The sequence below is a fragment of the Arachis stenosperma genome, chromosome 8 (assembly GCF_014773155.1).
Source record: "Arachis stenosperma cultivar V10309 chromosome 8, arast.V10309.gnm1.PFL2, whole genome shotgun sequence".
In the NCBI taxonomy this organism is placed as follows: domain Eukaryota; kingdom Viridiplantae; phylum Streptophyta; class Magnoliopsida; order Fabales; family Fabaceae; genus Arachis; species Arachis stenosperma.
Genome location: NC_080384.1, coordinates 41,795,437 through 41,807,525, shown reverse-complemented (window position 1 = coordinate 41,807,525; position 12,089 = coordinate 41,795,437). Strand labels below are relative to the sequence as shown.

Here is a 12,089-nt window from a genome sequence, read left to right as displayed (position 1 = left end):
CAGTAGCGAATGGAGAACTACCAAAATTATGAAATAAAATAAACTTATGAATGTGACATAATGCTCGACTTTTCATAATAATTTTGCAACAATTTAAATTGGATTAGGACCTATTAGGATCTCATCTTTAAATTCAAGTCATAATCAAATTTGTAGTCTTCTTCAAAATCAATTACACTAGTTAACTACCCTCACTGATTTGTCACTTCAACATACAAATATAAACTATATTTGTATTTTGTCTAAAATACCAAATATGAAATGCATCTATATATAACAAGAGAAGCAGAACTTTATAGTTCTCAAAGTTGTCCAAACAAAACAGAAAACTTAAAATATTAAGAAATAAAAATGCATTCACCTAGAAATAAAAGTTCTATCATTAGAAGTGTGTGAATTGTGCTCCGGAAAAAATAATCTAGATACTGGCATACACTGCACATTGCCAACGTCTGAAACTAGAAAACTCAAAACTCCACTGCAGGTAAACTAAAAACTATTGGAATTCAAAAAAGGCTTGTGATCAAAGAAATAAAAGTAAATAATTTTCTCATTACCTCGGCTGAGAAAATTGCTTCAGTCATGCAATTCCAGAAAGATTTACCAAATCTAGGTTCAATAAAATAGGAACATCAGAAAGGTACAACGCTTTAGAGCTCCATTTATATATGCCACTTTGAACTTTACTTTTTATCCAACGAGGATAAATGGTGGACCTAGTAATACAGATACGAATATACTATAATTTATTCTTGGTATCATGTTGGGGTAAATTATTGCAAGAAATTGCAGCTCAACTTCATGCTATAATAGTAGATTGCTATACCTTAATAGGGATAGTTAAGATCTTGTTAAAAGGTTACTTAAGGTTGTTTTAAGATCTTTGACTGGTATGTTATAGGTTGGTATCAATGCTTGTTTCAGTTAATTATTCAAGAGTGAATTGTTTTATGCAAATTGTAAGGAACATTTTTCAATCTCAAACTTATACTTTTTATTCTCTTTATAAACCCAAGACGGCAACAGAATCTCTTGTTTAAGAGAAAGAGGCTCGGATTAATCTTGAGAGGTCTCAAATTGCACTATCATCCTAGAACAAAAAGAATGAAAATATTTGTATGATGATGATTCATGTCTTGTACTTCTTATGGTCATTCTTTCATAATTTCCAACTTGTTAAGAAGTTATATTAATCCAAAACTAGATATATGTTTGTGTAATTGCTCCTTAAGTTGTTTGGCGTGATATGATAATTGTTTATTTTTTTTAGTGATTAATTGTACTGACATTCTTTAAAATTTGAGGCTATGTTGATTAAGGTAATATTTTATGTAATGTTTTAAATTTAAAAGATATTTTAAAATTTATATTAGACTATAATTATATTTTAAAATATTTATTTATAATTTATTTATTATTTTATTTTAAAATAATTTTTTTCAGTTAAACTGATTGAACCAATAAACCAATAATTAAAACAGTTTGAACTAATAAACCAATAATTAAAACGGTTCAATAACCAGTTCGATTCTTATCACCTTCCTTAAAACTTAAAAGTGCATATGGGAGTGTCCATTTCAATGCCAATAATGCATTGTTTTGTGGTGTTTCTTTTTCTTTTCCTCTTAGAAACTCCTTCCAACTTATACCACATGCTTCTTCACATCACCCTCATAAAACCACCTCTTTCAAACAAAGACGAAAACAACAATATCAATTGGGACGGGCTATTCTTGGGACAAATCTCTAGTTGAAACACCAATAAAAAACTCAATGAAAGCTGACCAAAACACTAGATTCAATAGGAGAACAAACAGTTATAGAGATAGAGCCGTTTCTTCTTCTGCCTTTGGTTTTCTAATCTGCCCCTCTCCGCTTTTTTTTTTCTTCTGCCTGTTAAGACCAACGTATAGTTTTGGATGAAATTTGATGAAAATTTTTTAAAATTAGCCAGTACTACTGATTTTCCAATTCAGTACTGGTTTTGCTAACAGTTTTTTATTTTACCAATTCGACCCCTCATCATTTCGAATCAGTTTTAGAACATTAATAACATATAATTTGTTATTGAATAAATAATAATTTCTAACCATAAAAAATTCATACACTAATATTTTTATTCATGAAAAACAAAAATTAAAATTATATCCATACAAAATAAATTTTTATTAATAAAATTATTTAAATTCTAAAAAATTAAATAAAATATTCAAATTACTTTCTAATATAACCTAACTCTAACTTCTAATTTTACTTCACAGCATCACTCTTTCAATTACAAACCCTATCTCAATTCTCATCCCCAACTACCACCGTCACTCCTGCCATCACTATCACCACCACAGCCATCACCACCTCTACTGCTTTTGCTTCTCCGTCACTGAAAGAGCCTAACAGCGGAAACGACACAAATGTCCAACACAAGAACAATATGGAAGCACTCACAACACAATATGGCAGCAACTATAACAAGCAAATATAGCAAGTAAAGCAATAACAAGAACACACCAAGATTTTAACGTGGAAAACCCCCTCAACATGAGAGGTAAAAACCACGGGTCGTCCAGACCAATGAAATAGCTCCACTATAATTAAATGAGGTATAAGAGAGTCTCAAACAAAGCACAAAAATGTGCATATAACCAGCCAAAACATCAAAGTACCAAAGCTCACAAATAAGAAGTAAGAAGATCAAATATACCCAAAAATAGAGCTGATGTCGAAGCCAATTTCTCCCTCTAAAGACCTCCAATTAAAATCTTCACCGTTCAGAATGAAGAACAAGATGTGAATAATCTACAGTCCAAATTTCACGTCGATCCAACGGTGAAAGAATGAGAAACTGCCGTTCCAAAATTGCTGCTCTGTGTAAAAATGGGAAACCTAATTTCTCTCTTGCGAAGCCAATTTCTCTCACTACAAATCTTCAATCAACATCTTCACCGATCAGAATGAAGAACAAGATGATAAGAACACGCAGTTTAAATTTCAAACCGATCCAACGGTGAACAATTGAGAAACTGCCATTTAAAATTTACTGCTTTGGGCAAAAACGGAAATTCTATTTTTCCCTCTTCTCTCTCACTTGGTGGCTATTCTCTCTCTCTCTCAAAAAACCTCAAAAACTGAATTAGGGTTATGACACTAGGGTGCAAGAATGTACCCCCAAAATGTTGGGCTTGGGTCTCACAAAGGAGAGAAAAAACCCAACAAATCTCCCCCTTCTCGACTAAGTGGAGGCCCTCGCCATTCCGGCGATCAAACAACATATTTCAAACTTTTCTCTTGACAAGGTTTTTGTCATCATATCAACACCATTGTCATCAGTGTGAACTTTTTCAAGTTCCAACAACTTGGAATCTAACACATCTCGTATCCAGTGATACCTAACATCAATATGTTTAGATCTTGGATGAAAAGTAGAATTCTTGGCAAGATGAATAGCACTTTGGCTATCACACAAGACATAACGGTCTTGCTTAAAACCAAGTGCTGCAAGAAACTTCTTCATCCACAACAACTCTTTACATGCTTCCGTGCTGCAAATAAACTCTGTCTCTGTGGTAAAAAGTGCAACACACTTCTGTAATCTTGACTGCCATGAAATAGCTCCCCCTGCAAACTTGACCAAATAACCTGAAGTAGACTTTCGAGAATCAATATCTCCTGCCATGTCTGCATCAGTAAAGCCAACTAGCAAAGGTTTCTCACCACCAAAACTCAAACTCAAGTTAGTTGTACCTTTGAGATATCTCATAATCCATTTAACATTCCAATGTTCTTTACCAGGATTAGAGAGGAAAACGACTCACAGTACCAACCGCAGAGCAATGTCTGGTCTGTACACACCATAGCATACATCAAGCTTTCAACAGCTGAAGCATAAGGAATTTCATCCATTGCTTGTTTCTCCTCATCAGTGGTTGGACACTGCTTGGTACTCAACTTAAAATGAGGAGTAAAAGAACTAGCAACACATTTGGCATCATTTATGCCAAACCTTTGAAGCACCTTCTTTATGTACTTCTCCTGTGACAAATAAAGCTTCTTGGAATCTTTATAACGAGTAATAGTCATGCCTAAAATCTATTTGGCAGGACCCAAGTCCTTCATAGCAAAGAACCTGCTCGACTGTTTCTTCAACTCATTAATCCTCAAAGCATTCTTGCCCACAATCAAAATATCATCCACATAAAGCAAAAGAATGATAAAATCATCATCAGAAAATTTTTGCACAAATACACAATGATTTGAAGTTGTCTTACGATAACCATGCTTCCCCATAACAGATTCAAACTTCTTGTACCACTGTCTTGGAGCTTGCTTCAACCCATAAAGACTCTTCTTAAGCTTGCACACAAAATCTTCCTTTCCTTTAACAACAAAGCCCTCCGGTTGCTCCATGTAGATCTCCTTATCTAAATCACCATGAAGAAAAGCGTCTTCACATCCATTTACTCATCTCCAATCAAGAGATGCTGCTAATCCAAGCACAGCACGAATGGATGACATCCTCACAACAGAGAAAAGATCTCCTCATAATCAACACCTTTTCTCTGGCTAAAACCTCTAACAACCAATCTAGCCTTATACCGAGGCTTAGAATTGTGTTCTTCATTCTGATTCTGAATACCCATTTGTTCTTCAAAACTCGCATACCCTTCGGTAGCTTCACCAACTCATAGGTATCATCTCAAGCACGGACTCATTTCTTCTTGCATAGCTTCAAGCCATGAGCTTTGCTTTCATCTTCAACAGCCTCTCAAAGCATTCAGGTTCTCCCCCATCATCAACAAAATAAACTCATGTGGAGAATACCTTGATGAAGGCTTCCTCTCTTGTAGACTTCTGGTGCATTTGCAGGAATTTCCAAGTTGGTTCTTCATCTTGATCATCATTACCAACTTCATCAAGTATCGGATCAACTGTTCCATCTTCACTGCACCGCATGCTCATATTTTGAGCTTCAACTCTACCATCTTCTACCATAGGCATAGAGGGAGTAATATCCAAGTCAGAAAAATCATCACTAGGTGAACCATTGGCTTCTGTATGATCAACATCCTTCAATGTTTGGTCTTCAACAAAGACAACATCTCTACTTCGAATCACCTTCTTGTTAACAGGATCATAAAACCTGTAACCAAACTCATCCATGCCATAGCCAATAAAAATACACTGCCTAGTCTTTACATCAAGCTTAGATCTCTCATCTTTAGGAATATGAACAAAGCTTTACATCCAAAGACTCTTAAATGATCATAAGAAACATCATTACCTGACCATACCTTCTTGGCACTTCAAATTGCAAGGGAACACTCCTTCAATGTTTGGTCTTCAACAAAGACAACATCTCTACTTCGAATCACCTTCTTGTTAACAGGATCATAAAACCTGTAACCAAACTCATCCATGCCATAGCCAATAAAAATACACTGCCTAGTCTTTACATCAAGCTTAGATCTCTCATCTTTAGGAATATGAACAAAAGCTTTACATCCAAAGACTCTTAAATGATCATAAGAAACATCATTACCTGACCATACCTTCTCTGGCACTTCAAATTGCAAGGGAACACATGGTGTCCGGTTCAAGACATGAACAACAGTGCTCAAAGCTTCACCCCAAAAGGATTTTGCCAATCCAGATTGTAACAACAAGCACCTAACTCTTTCAACCAGTGTTCTGTTCATCCTTTCAGCCAAGCCATTCAACTGAGGAGTCTTTGGAGGAGTCTTCTGATGTCTTATACCATGCTCTTTACAATAAGCATCAAATGGACCTGAGTACTCACCACCATTGTCAGTACGAATGCATTTCAACTTCTTCCCAGTTTCTCTTTCAACAGAAGCTTGAAATTGCTTGAACACATTCAAAACTTGATCTTTGGTCTTCAAAGTGTGAACCCATAATTTTCTAGAATGGTCATCAATAAAGGCTACAAAATAGATAGACCCTCCAAGTGTTCTTGTCTTCATCGGCCCACATACATCAGAATGCACCAAATCAAGTATCTCTGGCTTCCTTGAAGGTGGATGGCTCTTGAAAGAAACCCTGTTTTGTTTTCCAGCAAAGCAATGATTGCACTTTTGCAAAGCAACCTTACAACCAGATAAAAGATTCTTCTTGGATAACATATTCATACCTTTCTCACTCATATGACATAATCTCTTATGCCATAAATCAGTTTCATCAACAAACTCAGCAGCATTAATAACATCTTTCATAATCTTTGCTTGAGTTAAATAAAGAGTAGAGTGTCTTGTACCTCTAGCAACAACCATGGAACCCTTGGTGAGCTTCCAAATATCACGAGAAAATGAGCTATCTAAGTCTTCATCACACAACTTACCAACAGAAAGTAAGTTCAACCGAATATCTGGAACATGCTTCATACGCTTCAAAGTCAACTTGGTACCGTTGGAGGTTTCTAAGCAAACCTGTCCAACACCAGCACATTTTGCAACACCTTGATGAGCCATTTTCACATCACCAAAATCACCAGGAGTATAGGACGTAAACAAATCCCTCCTAGATGTAACATGAATAGAAGCACCGCTATCAATCACCCAACTAGTGCTATTATCAACAAGGTTAACAGATTCAAACTCCTCAACAACAAGAAAATCATCATGAGTTACATTAACCTTGTCTTCCTTGTTACCATCATCTTTATTTGTGCTCTTTTCTTTACTTGCCTTGGCTTTCTCCTTCTTTAGCTGCCAACAAAATCTCTTCACATGTCCCTTTTGACCGCAATGATGACACTCAATATTCTTATACTTTCCTCGAGACTTGCTTCTGCTTTGATCTCTACCTTTAGGACCTCAACTTTTGCTTCTCCCCCTAGACTCAGAAACAAGAACATCTGAATGTGTAGTCAATGTACCTTGTGACTTTCTTCTCATCTCTTCATTCAAAACATTGCTCTTGGCAAGATCCATAGAGATTATACCATCAGGAGCAGAATTGAACAATGACATTCTGAGAATTTTTCACGAGTCTGGTAAGGAGCCAAGAAGTAACAATCCTTGAATCTCTTCATCAAACTTGATGCCCATGGAAGATAACTGATTCATAATTTCTTGGAAATTATTCAAGTGATCTGTCATTGATGTCCCATCTGTATACTTCAAAGCCAACAACTGCTTGATCAAAAACATCTTGTTATTCCCAGTTTTTCAAGCATACAACTGTTCGAGTTTAATCCAAAGGGTTCGAGCATGTGTCTCTCCAATAATATGGTTCAACACATTATCGTCAACCCACTGCCTAATATATCCACAGACTTGTCTATGCAACAAAGTCCAATCATCATCAGATTTATCATTAGGCTTCTCTGTACCAAAAACTGGTTGATGAAAATTTTTGACATAAAGCAAATCTTCCATCTTTGACTTCCACAAATCATAATTAGGACCATTAAGAATGATCATCCTACTAGTATTAGTATTAGCTTCCATTGTTCACAGAATCACAAGCCCAGAAAAATACCAACAAGCTCTGATGTCAGTATGAAAGAGCCTAGCAGCGGAAACGACACAAATGTCCAACACAAGAACAATATGGAAGCACTCACAACACAATATGGCAGCAACTATAACAAGCAAATATAGCAAGTAAAGCAATAACAAGAACACACCAAGATTTTAACGTGGAAAACCCCCTCAACATGAGAGATAAAAAGCACGGATCGTCCAGACCAATGAAATAGCTCCACTATAATTAAATGAGGTACAAGAGAGTCTCAAACAAAGCACAAAAATGTGCATATAACCAACCAAAACATCAAAGCACTAAAGCTCACAAATAAGAAGCAAGAAGATCAAATATACCCAAAAATAGAGCTGATGTCGAAGCCAATTTCTCCCTCTACAAACCTTCAATTAAAATCTCCACCGTTCAGAATGAAGAACAAGATGTGAAAAATCTACAGTCCAAATTTCACGTCGATCCAACGGTGAAAGAATGAGAAATTGCCATTCCAAAATTGCTGCTCTGTGTAAAAATGGGAAACCTAATTTCTCTCTTGCGAAGCCAATTTCTCTCACTGCAAATCTTCAATCAACATCTCCACCAATCAGAATGAAGAACAAGATGATAAGAACACGCAGTTTAAATTTCAAGCCGATCCAACGGTAAACAACTGAGAAACTTCCATTTAAAATTTACTGCTTTGGGCAAAAATGGAAATTCTGTTTTTCCCTCTTCTCTCTCTCTCAAAAAACCTCAAAAACTGAATTAGGATTATAACACTAGGGTGCAAGAATGTACTCCCAAAATGTTAGACTTGAGTCTCACAAATGAGAGAAAAAACCCAACAGTCACTCCTAGCTAACTCCTTCATTTCTCCGATTTCACCTATTCACCACCGATTTGTTGCTCCTCCTCCGCTGTCACCAATTTTTTGAGTTGCCTCTTGCTTCTGTCGTCGATGGGTACAGCCGCTTGGGTGGAGGAGTATGTTCCAGCACCTTGCCGCCGACGTCCTCGCACTCCCGTCATGGCTAGAGCAACCGCAATAGATGCGGCAGAGGTTCATCAATCGAGGACACTAATTCCATGAAAAAATTAACCTTTCTTTTCGTATGGGCAATTTTCGGAAGGAGAGGGTTGCTTTTGTTTGCACCCTTGTTGTATATTTTGGCTATGTTGCTGTACATGGGTTCTTTGAACTTTGGTGTTGTGAGTATAAAAGATGGTGTTGTTATTATACATAAGCATATGTGTTCCTCCGGTTTTAGTTTATCCAAGTCTTTGAAAAGCTATTGCCTTTTATAAAATATGAGTGTTCAAGCCAATGATAATGCCACTGGATTTAGTGAGTTCTACGATGTGTGCTCTACATCTTCGATGATGATGATAATGGATAATGGTGGTGGAATCGAATGCGTGTTAGGGTGGTGTTCAAGAGCAGTAAAGGTGGTGATGGCAGAGGTAGTAATAGTTGGAGATGAGAGTTGCGATAAGATTTGAAATTGAGGGAGTGATTTAGATTAAAATTAGAGGTTAGAGTTAGGTTATATTAGAGAATAATTTAAAATTTTTAATTAATTTTTTAGAATTTAAATAATTTTATTTGTAAAATGAATTTTATATATATATATATATATATATAACTTTAATTTTCGTTTTTCATAAGTAAAAATGTCAATGTTAGAATTTTTTATAATAAAAAATAATTATTTATTTATTTATTATTAAAACAAAATAAAAAAATAAAAAATTTATCAAAATTATAAAGATCACTTGTGAGATATTTTATTTATTTAATTTGTTTAAAATTTAAGGGCCTGATTATAAGTGATTTTTTTTAACTAAAATTATGAATTAACATGCAATAATCACATAGTCAATTTATGTTTTAACAAAAGAATACAAAATTGATTCTTATTTTATGAATTAAGAAATGAACAAATTGCTTGAAATATTTTTCACATGCCATTAGCTTGTCTAATTTGTATGGCATGATATGTGACAGTTAACATTTTACATCAGTTTTTTTTTTTTAACTTAATGACTAATAAATAAGTAAATGACAAATAAACTAATTTAAAAACTAGATAGTTTAATCAATTTAAAAATTAAAAATCAATTTTCATCATCAGGTAAAAACTGAAAGACTAATTTAATTATTATCTCGTATAAAATTACTTGAAATAAATAATAATATAATACAGATATAATAAGTTTAAGAGATAATACTTTAATTTAGTGAATAATTTAATATTTTTAGTTTAATAATTTAATATTATACTTTTTAACTAATATTTTTAAATATTATTAATTAATTACTGGTTAAAAATAATTAATTATGCTGGTTTTGTAGAATTAAAAAAAATTCGGAAATGAAAATCAATTGAGTTGGCACAATTTGCATTTAATTTGGAATGTTTAAATTCTAGCATGAATGAGGTTCAAAGCCACGTGCCCATTCTAGTAGGAGAGCAGGAGTAACAAGTTAATGAACCGGCAATAGCATGTGCTGTATGCAGAAAGCTAGAAACAGTGAAGTGAATAATAAATAACTCACTCAGCTACCATAAGTCTATAACCAACTATATGTAATAACACCGTCATGCAAGGGGCATTTTCGACACTCAACACATATATAAACATTACCCATACCAACAACAAAATATTCTCTCTCCCGCACTCTACATTGTCACTTACTAGAGAGAGTTACCCTCTAACAATGGCTCATCCACTTCTCTTGATAGCAACCGTCATTCTCGCCCCCGCAATCATAACCGTCAACGGATGCTCACCGTCAGACAAGGCGTCGCTTCTTGCATTCAAGGCAGCCCTGAGCGAGCCCTATCTCGGCATCTTCAAAACATGGTCCGGCGATAACTGCTGCCTGAACTGGTACGGCGTGAGCTGCGACGCCACCGCCGGCCGCGTCTCGGACATCAACCTCCGCGGCGAGTCTGAGGACCCGATCTTCGAGAAGGCCGGTCGCTCCGGCTACATGACCGGAAAAATCTCGCCGGAGATCTGCAAGCTGGACCACCTCACCACCCTCGTCGTTGCTGACTGGAAGGCCATCTCCGGCGAGATCCCTCCCTGCATCACCTCCCTCTCCAACCTCCGCATTCTCGACCTCATCGGAAACAGAATCTCCGGCGAGATTCCCGCCGATATCGGAAAATTGCAGCGTCTAACAGTCCTCAACCTCGCCGACAACACAATCTCCGGCAAGATTCCGGCGTCAATCGTCAACCTCGCTTCTCTCAAGCATCTCGACCTTAGCAACAACCACATCACCGGCCAAATTCCCAATGACATTGGAAAACTCGCCATGATGAGCCGGGCGTTAATGAGCCGAAACCAACTCACTGGTCCAATTCCCAGTTCGATTGCATCCATTTACCGCCTCGCTGACTTGGACTTGTCCGGAAACCGACTATCCGGTTCAATTCCATCCGGTTTAGGACAAATGCCGGTTCTTTCAATTTTGAATTTGGACAGCAACTCTCTCTCTGGTCAAATACCTTCGAGTTTGTTAAGCAACCCGGGTATGGGTATTTTGAACTTGAGCCGAAACGGGTTCGAGGGTACCATACCCGACGTTTTCGGTTCAAAATCGTATTTCATGGTTTTGGATTTGTCTTACAATAACTTGAAGGGTCGGGTACCTGCTTCGTTATCTTCGGCTAAGTACATTGGGCATTTGGATCTTAGCCATAACCACTTATGCGGAACTATTCCTATGGGTTCACCGTTTGATCACCTTGAAGCGTCGTCGTTTAGTAACAACGATTGTTTGTGCGGAAACCCGTTGAAGACTTGTTAGTAATGATGATGGACGTGACCCGTAATAAGTGTCTCGTTTTCTTTTGATGATTCTTATTAAACAACGATTATAATGAAGCCAAAGTGTGATTATTGATGTTATAGTTTGTTTCTTTTGTATTTTTGGGCTTAAGTGATGTAATATAAATATAAAAAATATAATATAATCACGAATATTTTAATAGTAAAGGTGGAATGGATTCCAGATAGAGATGGGTGGGGGACCATGCACGTGAATAACTTATATGGCTTTGAAGGAAGCAACATGACATGGGTCAAGCTAGTTTTGATTTTTGAATATTCCTGTGGTGCATGTGAGCTTCATTACATGTGAAAGATTTGGATAATGATTCTATTGGTGTTCTATACGTTAAAAGTGCTATTAAACTAAGTGTATGACTTATTTAAGGGTTCATCTAATGTACAGATGTGTTTTGGTACAAATTTACAGATTTTTATTTTTTATTGATTTAAAAGTGTATCACTAAAAGTGTTGCTTAAAGAAAAAGTGTTACCCTTAATCGTTAACTTGGCTCTGATACCAATTTTTAAAATGTAATTTCTTTTTCAAAATTTCTATTAACTATTTAACTCTTCATATTTTGCTTCAAAATAGTTTATAATTTGTATAGATTTGGTTGGTGGTACTTTATAATTTGCAATTTCATAATCAAAAGTATTGACAATTTCTACTATTACTAATTCTGATTTCATTTTTATAGTTTTTCAATTTTGTTTTAGTTTATAATATTCTTTTTTGCATGGATTATTGTATATAAAATCTTTTATCTGTT

The 12,089-nt window shown here is 35.7% G+C and overlaps 1 protein-coding gene across 1 annotated transcript; it reads left to right on the top strand.

Moving 5' to 3' along the window:
- Positions 1-10,159: 10,159 nt before the first annotated feature.
- LOC130945001 (DNA damage-repair/toleration protein DRT100-like) lies at positions 10,160-11,661 on the top strand. The gene has a single exon (XM_057873632.1). The coding sequence runs from the start codon at positions 10,196-10,198 to the stop codon at positions 11,294-11,296; it is 1,101 nt and encodes a 366-aa protein (XP_057729615.1). The 5' UTR covers positions 10,160-10,195; the 3' UTR covers positions 11,297-11,661.
- Positions 11,662-12,089: the final 428 nt, after the last annotated feature.